The sequence below is a fragment of the Amborella trichopoda genome, chromosome 4 (genome assembly GCF_054954075.1).
Source record: "Amborella trichopoda isolate Santa Cruz 75 chromosome 4, AtrichopodaSantaCruz75HAP2 v2.0, whole genome shotgun sequence".
Taxonomy (NCBI): domain Eukaryota; kingdom Viridiplantae; phylum Streptophyta; class Magnoliopsida; order Amborellales; family Amborellaceae; genus Amborella; species Amborella trichopoda.
The window spans coordinates 59,432,033-59,455,700 of NC_142339.1; the positions used below are offsets into that span (position 1 = coordinate 59,432,033).

At 35.7% G+C, this 23,668-nt stretch overlaps 2 protein-coding genes and 1 non-coding gene across 4 annotated transcripts; all 3 read right to left on the bottom strand.

The window, feature by feature from the left end:
* Positions 1–12,280: 12,280 nt before the first annotated feature.
* LOC18422026 (pentatricopeptide repeat-containing protein At4g21065) lies at positions 12,281–13,931 on the bottom strand. The gene has a single exon (XR_016055100.1). It is a non-coding gene; the product is annotated as a pentatricopeptide repeat-containing protein At4g21065 (transcript).
* LOC105420456 (pentatricopeptide repeat-containing protein At5g15300) lies at positions 12,281–16,720 on the bottom strand. The gene is made up of 2 exons (XM_011624113.3): positions 14,704–16,720; positions 12,281–13,788 (listed from the first exon to the last, which is right to left on the bottom strand). The coding sequence occupies exon 1, from the start codon at positions 16,319–16,321 to the stop codon at positions 14,708–14,710; it is 1,614 nt and encodes a 537-aa protein (XP_011622415.2). The 5' UTR covers positions 16,322–16,720; the 3' UTR covers positions 12,281–13,788; positions 14,704–14,707.
* A 1,289-nt stretch (positions 16,721–18,009) lies between these two features.
* CYP704B1 (cytochrome P450, family 704, subfamily B, polypeptide 1) lies at positions 18,010–23,658 on the bottom strand. Of its 2 annotated transcripts, XM_006827246.4 has the most exons (6): positions 22,996–23,195; positions 22,082–22,297; positions 20,503–20,796; positions 19,948–20,334; positions 19,177–19,377; positions 18,010–18,375 (listed from the first exon to the last, which is right to left on the bottom strand). In XM_006827246.4, the coding sequence occupies exons 1-6, from the start codon at positions 23,146–23,148 to the stop codon at positions 18,196–18,198; spliced, it is 1,431 nt and encodes a 476-aa protein (XP_006827309.3). In that variant the 5' UTR covers positions 23,149–23,195; the 3' UTR covers positions 18,010–18,195. The 2 variants fall into 2 exon arrangements, with proteins under 2 accessions (XP_006827309.3, XP_020519837.1); XM_020664178.2 differs by lacking the exon at positions 19,177–19,377 and having other exon boundaries at positions 22,996–23,658.
* Positions 23,659–23,668: the final 10 nt, after the last annotated feature.

A 23,668-nucleotide genomic window follows, 5' to 3' on the forward strand; every position in this document is an offset into this window, starting at 1 on the left:
TACAGTTATAATCACTCTCTCTCCCTCTCTCTTTTACTTTTTAATCTCTCTCTGTCTCACTGTTAATCATTACTTTAAATGCCACTTCGTTAATTTTATGTACGTACGGGTGGTAGTGGGTTAGGTCAGGTCCGGTTGACCTGGATCCCACCCGGTTCCAACTCATTGGGACCAATTTAAAAAGGATCATACATTTTGGGTGAGCATTGTTTTTCATCCTGATCATTGCACAATCTTTCCTTTTTCCGGAGAAAATTCAAAACAATATATCCCCTGAGCTTTTATGAATTCCTTGTTTACCTTATCTCGTCTTTTGTTCATTTGACATTTTATGTATCATTCTCTAAAATCGACAAACTGGGAGGATATGTGAAAGAAATTTTACTTGTTTTCCATCACTTGGACATGTGTTAAAAATAATTAGGACATTTCACATCTTGCAAATATTGGTCATTTTTTATATATCGAAATGGTCGATTCATAGTCAAACGAAGGGTTTCTCAAACTACAATGAATTTTCTCTTTTTTAAGTGTTTTCAACTCCCAATCTTCTTTATTCCCATCTCTATATGGATTATTATCTTCCTGATCCTAGTATACAACTTTATTATTATATGATGTTTTGAAATTAAAGTAATTTTTTGTTTTTTGTTTTTTCTTTTCTATTCACTTCTCTTTCATTTATTTTGTTCGGATCGCCCTTTTTTTCCGAACAAAAAAGGAAAAGGTCTTCGGTTGATCCATTTTTTCTTGTGCATACCCCTTCTTTTTTAAAATTCTTTTTATTTCTACATTTCTTTTTTTGTTGTTTTTGAGATTTCTTTCAGTTTCTCACTGAAAATTGGTGATGGTGTTCTTCCTAAATAATAAACATAGGTCAGTAAAAATAGAAGATGGTATTTTACCTAAATAGTAAACACAAGTGACAAACAAGAGAATACTCAAGATTAGAGCTTAATATACTTATTCGATCTAATAAAATAATTCTACCATATCCAGAATAATAGTTATCCACTCCATGGTTGACATACCGGGTAGTCGGGTTGACCCGGCCCCATTGCCACCCTACATGTACACAAAATATAGGAGGGTATATTGATCTTTGGTAAAAAAATTTTTGGTTCGAGCACAAAACTTTTGAATTTACTTTTATGTTCTCTCGCCCTAACCATTTGTTTGACTACTCAGTCCGAGTGCCCAGTAGTCAGGCTAAGGACTCGGGCTCGAGAACCTGGCAAGCCTAAGTTACCTCAATTTGGATGTCCCACTCAGGGATATTAAAAATTTCCAAAAAAAATCCAAAAAATAAGGTATATATATATATATATATATATATATATATATATATTATGTTTTCTATGGTCTTTGTGGCAAAGATTGAAAAGTATTTTGGCCATAAATACTTATTTTCACATCTTTTGTGGATTTTTTCAAAAATACCCCCAGTTACGAGTTGACTTTTTAAAATAAAAATTTTGTATTACCTTTTTAAATTCATTTTAAAGTGTTTTTCTTAATCTTAATTTAACCATACATTTCATATTATTTGGATTTCTTTTATATTTTTCTAATTTTTAATCTTTTCTTTTGTTGCTTAAGTACTCAGGCATTGCTTGGGCCAAGTTATTCGGACTCAGCCCGAGTACTCAACTAGGGCATGGACGGAGTACTCGGCTCGAGTCGACCTCTCTAACACTATTTTCAGATGGACATTTCTGCAAGTTACAGTACATCAGGTCTTTGTATCAAATCATTTCACGTATCATATAGTTTAACGCAACACTTTTTATTTTAAAATTTAAGTGTACTAATTTGATCACCTAAAGTGATGGATAAATAATTAAAAACGTGAATAATTCTATGTATTTACCTTAGACTACAAATAAAATATTAATATGTAATTTATCAAATTATCCCTCAGAAATTAATTTAATAATTTATTTATGCCTATTTTTAAAATTTCTAATTATGAGCATTGCTAAATTCCAATTTTAAATATGGTTCTAATGTGAATCACAAATAATTGTGAATGATTTATTTATAATTAAAATATTATTATAAATTAGAATTCTCTGTCTAACCTCATTTATAAAATTTAAATCACCTTAAAAAAGTAAAGACTGAAATATGTATTAAATCTTCCAAAGAGAGTCGACATTAACAAAAAAACTCAAGATGTTCTTCTCATTAATATATTATGATATTATCTATATTTATATTTAAGTTATATGTAATATAAAAATTTATGTGAAATATAAATGTTAAAAAAATTATTGAGATCTTTATATTAACTAAGATATAGTCAAAAGGTATTCTATTTTCAATTTTAAAACATGCTTTTGATATAATTTCTAGGTGATTCAACCGTAGCCGCGCAGGTTACTGGCGAGTGAGGTCCATTTTAGACAACATCGACTTCATGCTTAATAACTAACTTGATCGCCTATAGTGCTAGATAGATAATTGAAAACATGGTTGATCCTATTGACTCCATTTGTGATTAAAACTATTTATATATTTGAATTTTTTTGTATATTAATTTATAATATTTCTCGATTATAAATTTTATTTTATAATATTAAAATAATTGAGATGTATTAATCAAAATTTTAAAAATGTGAACTTTTAAAGTTGTGGTCATAAAATAAAATTGTTTGACTTATAATTTCCAAAACGGAAAAAGTTTATATTATGTAAGGTTGCAACCTTAAAAAGTAGAAATAAAATGCACCTCAAAAATCCATCATAAAAACCTGTTTTGATGTTGGAAAATTCTTTAATTGATCATCTTGACATCGTGATGTATGTATGAATATGAAAAAAAAAGAAGAAGATTTTGAATCTAAAAAATAATACATCTTACAATACATTACCTGTACAGTCTATTTTCAAAATTTTTATATCTTTATAGATCAACTTGGTTTGGAAAGAAATTCATATGTTTATAGATCTATTTGGTGGCTTCATTTATTTCATCTACCACACTCACACTTCAAAAGAAATTTGTTCAAACTTTGTGGTACACCCAAGCAATCAAATTTATATGGATGGTTGCAAGTAATTGTGAGCCAAAGGAGATGGTCTCATTGTATACAATCCATTTTACAAAACCTCCCTCCAAACCTAAGTTCCAAAACTCTAGGTATAAACCTCCCTCCAAACCTAAGTTCCAAAACCTCTAGGTATATTTTATGTGTCACGTGGATTAAAGATACAGAGAGATATGAGGTAATGAGATTAGAGAGTTAATCGTTAGGGAAAATTACAAAAAAAAAACCCAAAAATAAACTTTTTAAGTAATTTACCCATAACCTAACTGTCTTTGCACGACTTACCCAAAAAAACCATGTTTTCTAACAAAATATCCTATACCAAAAGTTCTTTATTATTATTATTATTATTTTTATTTTTTTTAACCAAAATACCATTCTCTTATCTAACAAATCATTTTCACCGAAGAGGGTGGTTCGGCATTTGGAAAAAGCGGTCCCGTGATTATTTTGTTGGAATGCCCATTCCAGTGTTTCATTATGGCGGTCCGGCGATTATGCTATTGGAGAAATGGGGCGTGTTTTGAAATAGCGGTTCGACATTTTGAAAGACAGTATGGCGTTTTGAGGTGGCGGTACAATATGTTGCGAGGGCAATACAACGTTTTAAAGTGGCGGTTTGGCGGTACAACATTTTGAAGGGGCAGTACAATGTTTTAAAGTGGCGGTCAGACGATTTGAAGTAAGCAGTCAAGGGTTATACAAATTCAATTTGACGTTTCCTTTTATTGGGATCCGAAAATGATTTGTTATGTACACGTTATATAAGTACAGTCCGGCGTTTCTTTTTATTGGAATCCGAAAATGATTTGTTATGTATGAGAAGGGTATTTTCATAAAAATAAAAATAAATTTTTTATAGTGGAGTTGTTTGTTAGGAAACATTATTTTGAAAAAATTTGTTGAAAAAAGTTAGATTGAGGGTAAATTAATTAAAAAGTACATATTTTGGGGTTTTATGCAATTTTCCCTTATCCTTATCCTCCCTTACGACTTGTGGATCTCTCCACTGCCTCTGTCTACTTTCTCTCTCTCTAATCTTCTAAGTAAATAGGACTCACCAGTCTCTCTCTCGATGTGGAGAAAACTACACTCTCTCTATTAGAAATCTACTTACTTTTGTGTAGAATACCAGTCTCCCTCTCTATGACGAGAGAGAAATCTACTTACTTTTGTGTAGAATACGAGTCTCCCTCTCTAGGATGGGTCGACCGCTGGTGCCCCATGACAAAACAAATAGTGATCATCTTCCACCTCCCTCGTCTCCCAAAGAGGAGAACCAGAAGACGTGATGACTCTTCCTCCCATTTCTTGCACCCGAACTTCCTCTCTAAAAACACGCTTCGCCTTAACTCCAAACTTTACGCCCCCTCGATCAAGAAGTAGCCGGCACTCCCCGCACCACCGGAGCCGAAAGAACCGAATGGAGCAGTCTGTGGAGGTGAACCCAGGCGGAAACCAAATGGTGAACTCTCTCTGATTGCAAGCTTCGGATGCGTTGCTGGTTATCTTTTACAGAAGAGAAACCCATTTGGAGGAGAATGATTCTGATAGGCAGCAGGTGTCGACCTCTGAACGATTTGCCTGAATATTGAGCGGAGAGAAGATGAAGCAGAAAAAGAAGAACAAGAAGAAGAGGTGTTTACTGAGGGTTGACTTTCCTCACCCCTGCCTTCTTCTTCTTGTTCTTCATATACTCGCTCTTCTTCTTCTTCTTCTTCTTCACGGCCTTTTCCCTCTAGTTCAAGCAATGGACCAAAAAGTGATAAGAGACGTGTTTCTTCTTCTTCAGTGGATTTGCAGAGAGATGAGATGAAAGTTCTTACATGGATGATGATGATGATATGATGGAGATTTTTTCTCTCTAGGTTTCTTTCTCTATAATAATGTTGGTATGTTGCATAGTTGAGGCCTAACAGACGTGACAAAAAATTGAATCTCATATGAGGGTCTTTGGAATATAAGAAATTATGAAACATGTGATGTTTCTCTTTAGGGTTTATGGGTGACCATGTGGATGACGCATGAAATTATGAACAGTTTGACGCTTTCTTTTAGGGGTTTATGGGTGACCAGGTGGATGATGCATGGAATTATGAACAATTTGATGCTTTCCTTTTAGGGTTTATGGGTGACCATATGGATGATGCATGGAATTATGAACAATTTGATGTTTTCTTCATAGGGTTTATGGGTGACTATGTATATATTATATTTCTATTTTTCAAGAATCAATCTCTCTTTTTTATTTTTTATTTTTTATTTTTTATTTTCTATTTTTTTTATTTTTTATTTTTTTTGAGAATTAGTAACATTTCATTCCAAACTTTACCAGAATTATATCACAGTTGTCCCAAAAACTCAGGGAAAAAGCAAACTTACACAAAGACACAAAAAAAGAAGACAAAAAAAGTAAAACTAGACATAAAGACAACAAGTCCAAAACTCCAAAAACCAAACAAAATTAAAGCAAAAACAGAAAGAAAGCACAAAATAAAACCAATAAAGAAACAATTAGTTCAGTAGTAACAACTCCGTTCAGCCTCCATATTCCCTTACTTATAAACATGCATAATCCATGGGCAGTCTTTCTCTTTCTTCATCCAATGTATAACATTTAGCGCGGCTCCTTCCACAATCACAGATCTGTTAACTCTTAAACTAGATTCAGTCCTCGGAGCAAAGCTCGCATTTCTGTTTCATTTGCCGTTTATCTTCCCAAATGCCCTAAGAATTTCAAAATCACATTACCCCCACAATATGTAATTATCCCGCCTATTCCGGCTGGACCTGGATTCCCAGCTAAGCTTTCATCAAAATTTAGTTTAATTCATCCCATATCAGGAGTTTTCTATATTCCAACTCTAATTTTCTTCATCGTTTTTTCTTTTACCAAATCTACTAAGCCCCCACCATTCATCTCTTAATGCTAGCCATTCTGCTACTAATGCCTTGATAATATCTCTAATATCATCAGTTGATTTGCTCAAGTTCTCAAATACTCTTCTAGTCCTCTATTTCCAGATCTCCCAAACCACTATTCATTTAATTACTTTCCATATAATATCTTCCTTCTTTCCAATTCCTTCAATCTTCCAATGATTGATAATCTGAGTAGCCTGAGATGGAATATTCATCTATTTGTCCAACCAACACATCACCCAACTCCATATAGCTCTAGCAAACCTGCAATTTAAGATAAGATGATCTACAAATTCCTCATTACATTTACACATGATGCATATATTAGGCATAATTTTACCTCATAGTTAAAAATCTTATTCAAATGAACCAGCCACATAAAGCATCTAACTTTTTGAGGAATAGGTCATTTCCATATTTTAGCACAATCATCATCCTTGCATATGTTTCTTTCATAATAAAGCAGTGTATAACTTGATTTAACCGATAATTTCCCACTTTTGCTTGGTTCACATACCACTTTGTCATCAATACCGGGACTATAAAAAACTGTAGTAACATACTTATACATTGTATGCATTTTTCTGAAACTTGATTACTTACTCTCTTATAACTGCATCTAATATTCCAGCAAGCATTGAATCCTATGCCCTCCACCATCTCATTTACCATTTTGCTTTTTGATGTTACCTTTGCAAACAGATTTGGAAACTGGGCTTTCAAAGGCATATTACCTATCCAATATTGTTGCCAAAATCTCATTCTTGAATTACTAAGAAAGAAATCTCATTCTTGAATTACTAAGAAAAAGACCTTAGGTTTTCTATTAATAAGAATGGAAAAATGAGTGGATTCAAGCAATCGTTTATCCACAAAAGCCATCTTTCACCAAAACCCATGGCTTTCATAGTTTGTAGAAGGATTTTCCATTCCACCTTGTCATATGTACTTTTTCAAGATCAATCTTACATATAATACCTGCATCATTATCAATAATCCTAGAGCTAATAATTTCTTGAGCACAAAGAATACCATTTGTGATTTGCCTACCTTTTATGAATGTTGACTGAGAACTCTTTACCACCATTGGTAGAACTTTTTTTAATCTACCAACAGGACATTTAGCAGTTAGAAGCTGGTCAAAAGACTAACAGGTCAAATATCCCCCAAGCTTTCTATAACAACCTTCTTTGGAGTTAAAGGAATAAATGCAAAATTAAGTCTAACATTTGCAGTCCATCTCTGATGGAATTCATTCATCATATTTATAATTTCACCTGTCACACTATCCCAAAAATGCTAAAAAAACCAAGGGGAAACCCATCTGGACCCGGGGCTCGATCCCCTGCTAAGATGAAAATTATTTCTTTAATTTCTATTTCTGAAAAAGGTCTTCTAACCATGAGCGCCATCCTTCCTCTAATTTACTGAATGGAACATTACTGAAATCAATACGAGGCACATATCCAGCAGTTAAAGCCCCTTGAAAATGCTGAATTATAGCATTTTCCAAACCCACCTCATTGTCTTTAGCTACCCCATCAATCTTAAGGCCTTGAATACTATTAATATGTTTCCTAACACTTGCAGTTACATGGAAAAACTAGTATTCAAGTCTTCTTCCTTTAGCCATCTGACTCTAGATCTTTGCTTCCAATACATCTCATATGCACGAATCCACTTATACAATTAATTGTTAAGCTTAAATCTTAAGATCCTATATTCCTCATCAATTACACCTGTGTCCCATGCCTTCACATCAATTTCAGTAATTCTATCCAAAACTTCCCTAATTTTCACTTTGTAATTACAGTTATTATGTTTCTTCCATTCAATGAAATCCTTCATAACTCCTTGAACTTTTTTGGAAGCTATAAAACCACTCCACCCAACTGCTTCATTCCTCAACGATGATTCTTTTATTAAATCATTAATCACCTTGTCTTTGATCCACGCCATTTCAAATTTTAAGTAACTCTCAAGCATCTTACAAGATTCACATTCCCATATCAATGGAATGTGGTCAAAAGACATTTTTGGCAAAGCCCTAACAACTGCCCTAGAAAACAATTCAGCCAAACCAACATTTGCCAAAAACCGATCTACCCTGGTCATAATAGGGTTAGATACATAATTATTTGACCTAGTAAACTTGGCCCCAGCTGCAGGCAAATCCAATAAACCAGAATCCGAAATAAAACTAGAGAAATTCCTCATATAAGTATCAATACGATGAGCCACACTGGACTCCTCTGGCCATCTAATGGCATTAAAATCACCCCCAATAAGTAAAGGCATCAAAGTATCTTGGACTATAGAGCACAACCTTTCCAAAAATTTGGTCTGAGTGCATTCACATTTGGATCATAAACATCTGAAATTAAAATACGTGAGCCATCAACCACAAGCACAAACATACAAGGTAAGGACCATTCATTTATAGATGACACATACAAGATTTAGAATAGTAGGATCCCAAATATTCCACATACCATCAGATAAACCTTCAGAGTTTTTAAGACAAAATTGTACACAACGACTTCGCCATACAGACCTAACAACCAAAAGACTAGGGTTTGCAATCTTAGTTTCCTGAAGCAAAATGAAATCAGGGCTTTCATTTTTTCCAATAGCAAGGAGCTTTGATTTTCTTTTAAGATTGTATAAACCTCTACTGTTACACGAGACCCTTTAACATTTTGAAGATGAAGAACCACGTCTAGTAGTATACCTACTAGTAGACATAGCAGAATCCACCAAATCAGCATCTTTGCCTCTCTTTGGTCTCCCAGAAGATCTGGTGCTCAAGCTTGCAGATTTCCCCACCAGAGAAATGCCAGCGTTTTCGGTTTTTCCTCCATCTTTCTTCCTTAATTTTGGCTTCACTGGGCTTTCTAAAGCTTGAACAACATTAATGATTCTTTCAATTGAATCCCCTATTCCAACTTTCATACCATCTAGCCGCACCTCAGTACGTTTGTTCAGCTTGAAGTTCCTTTATACCAGCAGGAATCATTTGTAGTGGTATAGAATCCACTATTTCACCCCCTTTTGGTTCCTGATTCAGCATCGAGCATCGAGCACTCCACAATTTCTTTGGTATAAACCCTCTCCTCTTTATCCTTAATAGCCAGTACATCTTTCCCTTGGTTCATCCTCCGAGTCCAGCACAATAATTTTATCCTTCGGCCAATCTCTGCCATCTGCAGCCATTGGGGGTTTAGGTTTCGATTCCACAATAGCTTTTCGGTAAGGAAGGAACCTTCGTATTTCTCTCATGGCTACATTAGAGTTTACCCACACTTCTTCTTGAGAAAAACTCCCCTTCTTATTTACACATTGCGCCCATACTTGTATAGCATCCACTTCTGCAAGCCACCATCATAACCCATCTTGTCAATCACCGCCTGCTTCAAAGGTTTCCTCAAATTAGCCTCCTTCGTAGTAGCCACCACGAGTCCTTCAAGTTCATTTTCAAAGATTATGAAATCTCTTTGGGTTGATTCAAATACTGGTTTCCTTTTTTGCCTCTCCCTATTCTCTATCTCTTCAGAACCGTTCAATTTAAAATCATTAGATATCAATCGATTTTGATTGACTTCATTACTTCCATTATTGCCCTTCACTCTCCACACCATTTTACCGCCTCTCCCTTTAAAATTCAAAAATTTAAACTGTTTCATCGTCGCCATTCAAATACCCTGCGCCTCTCTCTCCACATGTCCCCAAATTTCGAATAAGCAAAAACGGTTTTTCTGCCATTTCCTCCATTGACGTCCACTTCTATTGTAAACAACTGGCCATTCATATTGATTATGTTCCTGATTCTGCTCAAGTGCAACAGATTTTTTATTCTCAGGAATCTACTCTTCAATTTTGATCAGGAGATCACAATTTTCCGCTCTCGCAAAAATCTTCTAAGGAATAATACAACCATTGATTTTTTCAATGTTTATACGAATGGATCCCACTTTAGGTCCAATTACAGAATCCCAATCAACTTCCAAATATTTTTTACATTGATTTGCAATTTGTTTAAAAACTTCAAAATTCCAGACATGGATTGGTAATCCTTCAATATTTATTCAGGCTATTTCCAGATAAACTTTTGATAAACTTGAAGATTCCGACCAATTTTGAATTGTTGGCAAGCTTCCATTTAATCTCCAATGAGTTTCTTAAGAATATCATCACTCTTATCATTCCCAGCCAGAAAGATTTGCACGAAATGATCTAAACAAACTTTATAAAAAGGTTTTTCAGTTATATTCCATACCTTGTAAGCCCATCGATCTAATCCTTTGAAATATGAAATCAGTGGTGAAAAGGATCCCAATACGGTCGTCTCTCTCTCTCCATATATTTTATATATATATATATATATATAGGCAAGATTTATATGATTTCCCTACAACATAGAAGTTCTATCCTCCCCCTTATCCAATCGTCCATTGTAAATGGAGGGCTAACATTGTCCCAATCACAATGTTATGTCTCTCCATTGTTTTATTTTAATTTTTTTCTATAAACTATTTTGACACCGAATTTTGGATGTTCATTCCTTTATTAAACTCGTACTAGCAAAAAATATAAAAATATATTTTTAATAAAATAAAATGACAAAAATACCCTTGAAAGTTTCAAGGGTATTTTGGTCATTATATTTTATCGAAAAATTATTTTTAATATTTATAGGTGCGCCCCAATGAGAAGATGGCACGTACCAAATTTCATATTCATACAATTTGTATAAAAAAAAACTAAAAATAAAATACTTTGAGACGTCGGATTTAAGATCAAACGGTGAGTGGCTCTCTTGATCAAAATTGAGCCGTTGGATGGTAAGGGGAGGATAGAACTTCTATGCTGTAGGGGAAGCATAGAAACATTTCCCTATATATATATATATATATAATGATCCTATAGGACATTTCCCCACCCATATGTGTAGGACCTCAAAGGATCACTATTAAATTTGGCACGAATCTACAGAAAAGTCAAGTCCCACACCTATGTGATAACTTTTCTAGAGATCTGTGCGAATTTTAATAGTGATCCTTCGGGGTCCTATACACATGGGTGGGGGAGGGTCCTATAGGATCATTATTATATATATATATATATATATATATATATATATATATATATATATATGATATGGGAAAAGTTTTTATAGAGATGAGGCTCTAAACAATCAAATTTAAGCCTACATCAAAAATTTTCATTAGAAGATGTTGTTTTGATGCCCAAATATCTTTAAATCGATCATCTCGACATTAAGATGCATGATCCTATGAGACCCTCACACACCCATGTGATAACTTTTCTAGATATATGTGCCAAATTTAATAGTGATCATTTGAAGCCCTACACATATGGGTATAGGAGGGTCTCATACGATCATTACTCATATATATATATATATATATATATATATATATATATATATATATATATATATATATATATATGGGCAATGATTTCATGCAACCGTTGTATAGTAATTTGATGCAACAACTTTAAAAAACCATTTTATGGTCATTTGTTTGATCCAAATTTTGAAATATACACTCTTTTCATTCTAATGAACAATCACAAAAAAAAGAAAAAGTTGAAAACACAACCTAGAAAGTATTTTTTTAGCCCAATTAATATAGGCCGTTCATTTTGGTGAGATGCTTAGATCTAGGCCTTTGAAGGATTTTTTCATTTTTAATTTTTTTGGATGGCTTTATTATCATTAGATGAACAATGTTAAAAAAGAAAAAAATGATTTTGAGTTTATAAAAGCTAAGATTTTGAAATTCACAAAATGAGTGGTCTAGATTCATTTTTTGAGGGGACTCGTTTTGACCATATCTAGAGTTCAAATTCAATATTTTTTTGGAGGGGATTGATTATTGAGATGAAGAGAGTGTGTCTGCAAAATTTGGGGTCATACAAATACCACAACCATGGTTTTTTAAAAATGTCGTTGCATTATACTATGATACAACCTTTGTATTGGATCATTGCTATATATATATATATATATATATATATATATATATATATATATATATATATATATATATATATATATATACACACGCTAATTATTGGATATGATCTGTCCTCATTGCTAATCTGATGGTGATTTTGGGAGCTATCCTTATAAGATTCACCCATGAAAGGGTTGTATCTTGATAGGATTGTAGTTTTTTCTATTTTATCTATCAATGAAAAATACAGGTAGCGTACCTTCTCCCCAACTGATGTACCCAAAAGAAAGATCCATTTCTGGTGTTCAACGAAAGTTAGCACAGAGATTTCTCTTCAAGAAGCCCAACCGTTCATTAACATAAAGAAAGCTATTACAAGAGGCTTTTCTCAAAAATCATTTCAGTTTATTTTAAAATGTAACAACTAATTGCGCTTCTCTCATTTCCAAGCTAGTGAGAGAGAGAGTCACTACATTCACCACGGCACATCGCAGGGATCCATGTCGATCAAGCTGGGGGATCCATGTTGATCAAGCTATTACCAGAATCAGCTGTGGGATCCATGTTGATCAAGCTATTACCAGAATCAACATCCATGATGATCAAGCTATTACCGGGCTCAACATCCATGTCGATCAAGCTATTACCAGGCTTGACTTTACGAACCCCTCGATCCCTCATCTCCCTCCTTACCTCCACAGCATCATCCCATCGACCCAAACTTGCATACAAATTAGCAAGGAGGACATAATCCCCACTGTGCTCTGGCTCTATCTCCATGAGCCTCTTTCTAACCACCTCACCAAGCTCCATCTTTCCATGTACCCTGCAAGCACCAAGCAATGCTCTCCAAACCACTGCATTGCACTCAATAGGCATTCTCTCTATGAGCTCATAAGCTTCTTCTACGAACCCTGCTCGGCCCAGCAAATCGACCATGCACCCGTAATGCTTTATCCCGGGCTTAACCCCGCTTGCTCTCTCCATTTTCTCAAAATTCTGTCTCCCTAAATCGATGAGGCCACCATGGCTACAAGCGCATAAAACCCCGAGAAAAGTTACGTCATTTGGTTTCTCTCTTCCCAATCTTTGCATCATATCGAAGACCTTTAATGCGTCCAAGGCATGGCCATGCATGGCTAAGCCCATGATCATGGCATTCCATGTCACTATGTTTCTACAAGGCATGTTATCAAATATTTTGCGTGCGTGCTCGATGCCTCCGCATTTCCCATACATATCTATGAGAGAGTTGCAGACTGATACGACACCGTTGAGACCTGTTTCTTGAGAATAATAATGAACCCATCTACCAAACTCGAGAGCACCAATGTTTGCACAAGCCGAGAGGATGGTCACTATTGTGGCTTCATCCGGCTCCACCCCAATTCCTTGCATCCTTATGAACATTCTCAATGCTTCTTTTGATTGCCCACACTGGACATAGCCATCGATTATGGTGTTCCATGACACTAAATCCTGGATGGGCATGTCCTTGAACAGTTGGTTTGCACTCTGAATATCTCTGCACATTGCATACATGTGGATGAGAGTATTGAGTACAAAGACATGAGAGTCCAGTCCGTGCTTTATCGATGTGCAATGGACTTGCTTGCCCAATTCTAGAACAGAGTCTTGAGCGCATATCTTGAGCAAGAAAGACATGGTGAAATTGTCAATGGCCTCGCCTTTTTGCCGCATCTTCTGATAGAATCTGAAGGCTTCAAATGAATTGCCGAATCGTCCCAAGCCTCTAATCATGGTGTTCCACATGAACCCATCAGGGTGCTTCGTTTGGTGGAAGACCAGCAAAGCATAGTCCACCGATCCTTGCACTGAAATAGCACAGAAAGTGAGGATCTTGCTCATAATGAACACATTTTGATCGAAACCAGTTTGTATTATTTGGGCATGGAGCTGGTGCAAATCTCTCATGCAGAAGCATGAGTTTAAGAGAGAGAGAAGTGTTTCTTCTCTTGATTTGGAGGTGGTTGTAGTGGATGTTAGAGGGAAATGGGTGGTGGCAAATGAATGAGAAGAAGAGACTATAATGAATCTGGTTAGCCTGCGAACCCTAGTTGGAGAAAGACTAAAGAATCCAAGCATGTCACCCCCTTCATTTGTGAGTGTTATTTTGGCACCACCTTCTGTGATTCCCTCTATGCTTTCACATATATGATTATTTTTGAGAGGCAGTTAAGGTACTCATATTTTGAAAAACAAGTAGCATCAACACCTTAGGCCTGTTATTATGGTGAGGGGCATTTGATTTTTATCTATATACATAGAGCTATTGAATTTTCAAGGACCTCTTAGGAGGGGGGATTCTATTTAAGAGCTCAAGTCTCTTGGCTAATACCCAGAGTTTTCAAATATATTGGACTTGAATAACCATATGATCAACCAAATATCTATAAGAGCAGAGTCCAGTGCTGCCATAAGGTCTCCATTTTTATCTTCTCAAAGGTGAAAGTATACTCTAAGCCAATGGACTGCGAAGCAACTGTAGTCAATCAGGCCATCACCGTCCTTTTAATAAAAATGATTAAGAGAAAGTGGGATCCATCAGAATGGTGTAATCACCCCAATGGCGGTTTTCTCTCTCCATCTTCATCCATCATTTCATTGAACAGTGATGATCCAACAAGCCATAGTTTGGATCATGCTTTAACAATTTTCCCTATTTGGTTCCATTCGTGTCATATTAATGATGCTACAATACACCATTTCCTTTCAATAAAATGACTTACAAGTTCAAGTTTGAGATGGGTTTGAATCAAACAAGAAATGGATGAGCTCACTATCCATTTCGATGGAGCTACATCCGGGCTCCTTCTTCACTCCCCTATCTCCCATCAATCTCCTCACATTCTCAGCACCACCCCATTCACCAATAGATGCATACACATTTGATAACAATACGTAGTCCCCACTCTGATCAGGCCTCAATTCAAGCAGCCTCTTAGTAGCTACCTCAGCCAATTCAACATTCCCATGAATCCTACAAGCCCCAAGTAAAGTTCTCCACACTATCGCATTGGTCTCCATTGGCATCCCTTCAACAAAGCCAAAGGCCTCTTTCAGCAAACCAGCTCGCCCGAGCATATCGACCATGCATCCGTAGTGCTTAATATTGTGCTCAATCCCATATTTCTCTCTCATCAATTCAAAGTATTTCTGCCCTTCATCGACCATCCCAACATGGCTACAAGCCACCAAAACCCCAACAAATGTGATCTCATTTGGCCTCACGTCCCCTCCTTGCATCTCAGAGAACATAGAAATGGCTTCTTTGCCATATCCATGAAAAGCCAATCCCCCAATCACCGAATTCCACGAAGAGACATCTCTATCTCTCATCTCTCTAAACACGTGCATAGCGCTCTCTATGCTCCCACACTTTGCGTACATATCTACGAGCGCGTTGCCCAGAACCACGGTTATGTCTCTAGAACAATTGTTGGTCAAGAGAGAGTGAATCTTCCTGCCAATATCCAATGCCCCCGAATGAGCACATGAAGAGAGCAAGCTCAACATGGTCACATCATCAGGGGTTTCACCTTCTTTTAGCATCTCTTCAAATAATTCTAAAGCATTGACGTGAGAACCAGCCAGCACATATCCTGATATCATGGCATTCCAAGACACCACATCTCTCTCTTCGATCTTGTCAAACAACCGACGAGCCGATTCCATGTCTCCACACTTTGTATAAGCAGTGAGCATCACATTCCAAGCAACCAAATCTTTGTTGGGCATTTCATCGAACAAATTTCTTGCAAAAACAATGCTTCCTCTTCTTGAATGGCCAGCTAAAAGAGCAGACCAGGCCACTACATCTCTCTTCCCTGATTCATCGAATAACTTCTCTGCAACTTCCAAGCTCCCACAAGTGGCATGGAGATGGATTAGAGTGTTCCTGACAAACATATCAGATTCGAACCCAAGTTTTGAAATTTGGGTATGAAATTGATTACCCATGAAAGCGGAGGAGAGCCTTGAACAAGCTTTGAGCAAGAAGGGGAAGGTAAATTTGTCAGGCCTGATATGGGTTCTCTCCATTTGAGTGTAGAGAGTGAAAGCATCAGATGGGGTGGAGCTCTGAGAGGAGCCTCTTATCATGGTGTTGAAAACGAAGGAGTCGGGCTCCAAAATTTGGCGGAAAAGCTTGTGGGCGTAATCCATGGCACCTGAAACGGTGATTGCGCAATGGAAAATGAGCTCTCTGAGAGCTGAGGGGTTGGAATTGAAGCCGTTGATGACCATGAATCCATGGATTTGTTTCAAAGCCTTGAGGCTTGTACATCTTCGCCATAGAGAGTATACAGGACGATTTGAGTTCGCGTTTTTCTTGGTTTTTCTAATCATCAATCGTGTAGGAGGAGATTTTTCTCGGGAATGATCAGGGCCAAAGGATCGATAACTACTTTGAATCCAACCAAATCCTCGCCATTTTTATGGAGAGAGAGAGAGAGATTTTCCGCAATGCCAATGCATGTATATACGTTAACGAATTGAAGAGAGATGGGTAAGTTTGTCTTTCATAGCTTTTTCCTATTTCTTGGATATTATTCTCTCTCCGCTCTCTATGATTGTGTTTGGCTCTCTTTCTCATATGCTTCTGTCGGGCTCTCTGTCTCTCTATCCCTTTCTCTCTCTATCTCTCTCTCTCTCTCTCTGATATGATCATCTATGGGGTTGCAAAATTTCCCTTTGCGTTTCATTATTTCTTGGACATAATTCTCTCTCTACTTTCATTATTAACCGGGTGAATCGATATGATCACTAGTTTCGTTGGTTTTCATGGCCGAACCGGTCCAATCTGTTCCCACTGCTCTATTTTTTAGTTTGATTTTTTCATTTTTTTTAAAAAATTGTTTGATGCGGCCTAGACTGCATTTCTAAGTATATAGTCCAAAAATGTAAAGTATATATTTTAAAGATGGATGCAAATTGGTGTTTCATCTAAAACCAATGAAAACTAAGGGTTTAAATATTTTTTTATTAGAATTATTATTTTTAATTTTTAAAATTTATTTATTTATTATGTTCATAATCTCCTTATTAGAGATTACATGTCTTTAAAATTTAAGACTTAAAATTCATCTTCAAAATAGATTTATTGAGAAGCCCACATTTCTACATATACGGCCCTGGTCTGGTCTCATAGAAACTGGGTCTTTTTTTCTATATTTTTTATTTTGAGTACACATGATATTTTATTCACAAAATCTTTAATCCAAAAGAACCCTAAGATTTTGCCCAAAATCATCTGGTTAAAATGAAAATTTTCTTACTTTTGGTATGCCTTGTTCACTTTTTTGCTGCCCTTTTTAGTTCTATTAAAAATTTCTGTCCCTCTATTCCACTCGTAACTCTCTCTCTGTAACAGGGACAAAGGTACGCCTGGTTCTTCTACATTGACGCACTTCAACTTTATGAACAAGTGTCATAGGTTTTATTAATTTTGGTATAAGTATCATGGACTAAATTTTAAAATCCTTCAATTTTTTTTTAATAAGTTGGATATTTTTACTAATTTTTTTGAAAAAATCTCTATTTTTTATTGAGTTTTCAATGGTGTTACCTAATATTTTTTATTTTTAATTAAATTGTTAAATATAAAGATGTTTTCATTATTTATACATATAAAAAAATCTTACCGTTCAATTTTTTTTTTAATAAGTTGGATATTTTTACTAATTTTTTTTTAAAAAAATCTCTTATTTTTTTATTGAGTTTTCATTGGTGTTACCTAATATTTTTTATTTTTAATTAAATTGTTAAATATAAACATTTTTTAATTATTTATACATATAAAAAAGTCCTACTGGTCGGACCGATTTTAAGTGTACCAGTTCCTTTGCCGGTTCGGGCACCGGTCCTATCCTGATAACACTGCTCTCTCTCTTGCTATTTTCCTTATTTTATGGGATATAATTCTTTCTCTCACTTATATCTTGGGTACACTTCTCTCTCTATCTCTCTCTTAAAAATAAAGTTTTCTCAGCATGAATAATGGACTGAGATCCAAAAAGAAAAGATAGAAAGTGCAATTGTGAAAACACACTAACAATTTATTGGATACACATACTTTTTTACGAAATGCCATGTTAATACATGAGTCTTGGAATAGTAATTTACTTTGTGCCCAAATTTTAAAAAAGGAAGAAATAGAGGGAAGAAAAAAAAGAACAGAGTGTCTAAATTTCTTCTTTGAATTTTGAGACTTAGTATATAATTCAAAGGCGTCTAGAGAGATTGATCTTCAAGCCATGGGCCATGGATAAAATGGTCATCATCCTATACTTAACAGGGTGGTTGGGAACAAGAGAGAAGGTGAAGAATCTGCATAGGATGGCTAATGTCATCTTCATTTGTAGGTATGCTGAATCCTTTCCCAAGCATATCCTTGGACCAGCCTGAATCCAAAAAAGAAAAATAAACAAAATTATCGTTGGGATGAAAATGCTATTAGTGCATATAATTGTAAGATGTGAAACTCGGTGGCTTGGGATGTACCATTAACCTTAGTGCAAATTTGTTAAAATTTTACTCAGACTGTGTGGAGAAATGACATACTCCAACTACTTGAATATACATTTAATTGCTTTTATGGAAGATTTTCTCAAAAGTACAGGAAATGGCAACCCACCCCCGCTGCGATTCTAAGGGGTCATTTTGACCTTTTTGTACCAAAGGTAAACGGCCTCTTTTGTATACTTTCATAATGATTTAAAAATAGGAATGGGGGTCTCACTTGGTCCCTCGAAGACCTAATTCACATAGGCCAATTTGGAGTGCATGGATAACCAATAAATTTAAAATAGAAATAAATAATAACAAAAATCAGGGTTATTCTAGGTTCCCTCGAACCATCGCCTGCTCCCAATCACAATCTGTCTTTGGAGATTACAAGTCAGATCGGCATCTTTTAATCTAACTTTGATGATTTCGAGTCGGATCAGTGTTTACTAACATGGCTGTCTCATTTATCAACATCAAATCACTGGGGCTATTTTCATGACAATGTGTCCAATTGAAATGTCCAGGAGTTGAAGCATTGAAGACAATGAAAAATTCCCCTAGTAGTGATGAAAACCAAGTTGCTAAGAAAACAAATATATCCAACTACTAGTAACAAACAACTCAAAGGGATTTGGTTGATGAAAAGGGGCAAATAAAAAGGTTTATAATGAATAGTGGATAGTAGAGCAGCATACTTGGAAAACTGTGAATTTGAAAGGAGAAACATGTTGAAGCACCCCATTTTTAAACCATCTCTCAGGCTTAAAATCCTTGGCATCAGGGCCCCATAGGTACTCCATTCTTCCCATGGAGTAAGGCACATAAGTAACCATCCCACCAGCTTTTACATGTGTTCCATCAGGTAAAATATCATCTTCTAGTACTCCCTTTGGATCCTACTCATACATAAATCAAGCTTGTGAGCAATAATCCTAACATGTTTATATCTCATGATAAATTTTGTGTTTTTAAAGATTATTTATAAGAAATGAAGATGAAATTCCAATGCAAAATTGAGATGGCTTGTAAGGTAATCTTGGATATTAAGGAAATTAGTCCCATCAAGGTAATAGTGTGCATGCATGTAAAGCACTCTCTTGAGGAAACCATCAATTTGGTATTCAAGATAGATTGTATGCCTCTCTGTTTTTCTTCCAAACTTGGAATTTGGAATAGACTATGTATGTGTTTCTCTATTTTATTCCCAAACTTGGAATTGGGTTTGAGTACATGATCTTAAATCTAAGAGATCTAAGAAACAATTATCTCGAAAACCATTATTAAACATGGTCCCCATTATGGCCGTAGATTTCATGGAGGAGCAGTATCTCCAATTAACAATATTACAATTATTCTTAACTTGTGGTAGTATTGTAAAGATTGTCATACATACTACTCTAATGTGAAGAAACCAAGAATGGAATTTGAGAGTGATTGGATACACTAAATTGATTATTTCCAATTACCTGAGGAACAGCCGGATAGAGGCGAAGTGTCTCAGTTATGGCTGCATATAAATAAGATAACCTCCCCAAGGAGTCATAATTCATAAGGCTGGAGAATTGAGACACTCTCTCATTGAAGGATTGGATATCTTGGAGATCATATTGGACCAGTGGCACGTGTTCTTCCTTCGCTCTCTCCTCTTCGAAGGCTTTGAGCTCTAAGTAGAGCCTTTGGGATACATGAGGGTGAGTGATCATCAAGTAGATGAACCATGAAAGAGTTGTTGCTGTTGTGTCACGCCCAGCTATCACAAAATTGAGGACAATGTCTCGGAGATTTTTGTCATTTAGATTGCTATTTGGATCTTCACTCAACTTGATGAACCTTGACAATATATCATGCTTGATCTGCATTACCATTTGTTCAGAAAAAATTAGTTCAAGCTATTGGAAGTGTGGAAACTTTTCCATGTGCCTTTACACATGTATAACTTATAGGAAACTGGAGACCCATATTGACATTTAATCCAAAGCATTAAACAAAAACATGTTTATAGTCCATAAGAATATCATTACGTTCATGTTGCCAGATATACAAGCTTCTTTGATCTCGAATTTTCTCTTGGAAATGACCGAATATGTGAAATCATCAATCTGCTGAATGCTCTGTTTAAGGAGTGCCTCCGATCCTACGTGCAAGAATCGTTTGATCCTCCACAATGGATCAATGAAACGGAGGGTGACGATGATGTTTGCTGTGTCAAAAGCTCGTGCAAAGCTATTTTCAGGGAGATCAATGGAGAGGGTCCCTATCTCAACCCCAAAACCCACCTTGCAGATGGAATCTAAAGTCATTCTCATCAGTAGCTCCTGCAATAAAAAATTATCAATAATTCACAATTTTAAAGCAACTCATTCTAAAACCACCTCTTTCTCATTAATATTCAGTGTACCAAAGGTGAGGGAAATTTTTAGGGTTTTCCAGAGGGCACTTTGGGTTTGTGAATTTGGATACATTCTCAAAGCGACACACTAAATAATATTACATCCAGTCAATGTACTTATATAATTTCATAACTTGGATACATTCTCAAAGTGACACACTAAATAATATTACATCCAGTCAATGTACTTATATAATTTCATAACTTGGATACATTCTCAAAGTGACACACTAAATAATATTACATTCAGTCAATGTACTTATATAATTTCATAACTTCGTTTCAGTTTCTTCCACTTATGTATCTTATATTTGGAGATCAATTGCTAAAAGACAGTACTGTTACATCCATATAGATGTCTTTGGATGATTTGAGAACTCCTTTTCATTAGCCTCCTTACGTATAAATCTCATGTTTGGAGATCAATTGCCATAGTATGTCTTCTTCAAAATAACACATTTAGTAAAATTCGAAAATTGAAGCAAATTGGTTTTCATAGTAGAAAATTGAAATAGAAAATTAAGAGCTCTGTTCGTAACTGCAAAAACGTTTGAAATTGGGGAAGTATATAATAAGATTGTTATTTTTGTTTCAAAAAGTTTAGAATCACCCCAACCATCAGCAGTGAAATTAAACCTCTGAGGGTGTACAATTGACCATGCTCAGGTCTGAAAAAAATTTCCTCAAACTTTGTGCAAAGATAAGATGCCCCCCAGCCATCCGGTTTACATTGACACAAATATGTGTGTTAGTGTCTAATATGGCTGCAAGTGTCAAAAATATCAAAAATGGCCATTCATATGTGGTGTGTCCGCATAATATTCAAAAAACGGAGGTGGGATTCGAGTTGAAATTTAGTACTTTTACAACATGATTTCAAGAAGAATTGTTGCTAATTTCTAAGCTAAAGTGTCAAATACAAGTGTCACATCCTTGTTATGTTGATGCACGCAAAAACTATGGATATGCGTGTCCATTTACATAGCTTCATGTGTGTGTGCGGACACATGTGCCTTGCGCATGCATGCATGTGCATGCGCATGAAGAATTTGTGCAAATACGGGTAGTGACAGGGTGAACTTTTATTGTGACAATTAAATATGTTTAAAAAAAGTTTGAAATAAGTATACACACATAAAAACACAAACGAGTGCAAGCACTCACGCACACAAGAGAGGATCAGGTTTTGGACTTGGAAATTTGATAGTGACCTGAATGTCCACTTCATGGCCGCAATAGGAAGCCTGAGATAGGATATTGGAGAGCTTGAGGGCATAGTCTCTGAACACAACAGTGCTGAAGTCCCTAAGATTTTTGGATGCAAACTCGAAGCTTGCTGTCTTTCTTTGCTGCTTCCATGTCTCCCCATCTGCATTGAATATTCCATCTCCAAGAAGCACTTCCATATATGAATGGTACACTTCACCCTGTGCCATAATTCATGAACTTTTTTTCTTTACAGAACTCTTCATTTGGGGGAGAAATGAAAGAAAGATATGCTCTCATTAACCTAATTTTGTTATGATTTTGTTGGAAAATGTTGAACTATGGATATTTCTATTATTTCAGGGGTTTCGAAATTGGCATGTAATGCTGCAGTTCTCAACACCTTAACCATATGTCCAAGCCCAAATCCTGAATTTATGCATAAAATTTAATTTATAAAAAATATAACTCCTGAACTTAAAGAAGATCTAGGTTGTAATAAAATAAAGCAAAATAAATGCAAGTTTGAGGAGACTTCGAAGTAAAAAAAGTATATTGAGAGAAAAGCTTGTCTCGTTTCTTTTTTTCTTGATTTTTGCATTTTTTCCATTTTGTATATTTTCTTCCTTTTCCATTTTCGATAAATATCCCGGGCAGTCTGCTTGAAAAAGGAACAACTCTTGAAATCCTCCAGATATATTATCTCCTAGAATTTGCTGAGACTGAAATTAATAAATATATGTAAAGACAAGTTAGCCAAATTTTAGAGGTCTCATAAGATGGAAAAAAGAGAACAATTGCCATGAGAGAACACCTATATAACTTTATTTTCGCTATTATTAATGCATGGAGTTTCTTAATCCAAAAAGCAAAAGGATGAAAGTGTAAAAGCTTTTCCAGTTTCGAATTCTCCTCTTACCTTTGGGTAATTAGGGAAGTTTGTCTTGAGAACATACTCCACATTAACAGGGTCAGCAATGTAAGTATAGGAAGCAAAAGGCATTCTCACAACAACAGTCCTTTCCTTAGACAGATACTCCACAAGCCAATCATGCATCCTATCATAGTTCATGAGCTGTTCGATCGCGGATCCAACGACGGGCCATGTCTTGGGTCCCTTGGAGTTCCTTTGGCCCCATCTATGGACCAAAATCCATGACAAAAACACACAAACCAATGCTAATCCCAAGCTAAACCCTGTTGAAGTCGAGGAGATATGGTTCAAATTCTCCATTGGAAAAAACCCAAGGGATTTTTGCCTCTTGATCACAAGAAATGCCTAGGAAATGTGTGTCCTGTAGGGGGAGCACCAACAAAATGAATGGTTTGATTTTCTAGCTGGTGAAGGATCATTATGATTTAGAGTTTATAAGAAAAGTTGGGAAGAAGGGGGAAAGTGAATGACCCAGCTAGCACCATGCCACACTCTTTATGTGGTTCTAGGCATATGGGATGGCAATATTATTTTTTCCCTAAGCATGTTTTGTTATTGGTTATAAGTAAACATATTGCATGGACTGTAACAGCCTTGACCTATTTGCCTTTTACAGTCTCATCAATTGGCTGGACCATGTTGGAGAGATTGTGGTTGT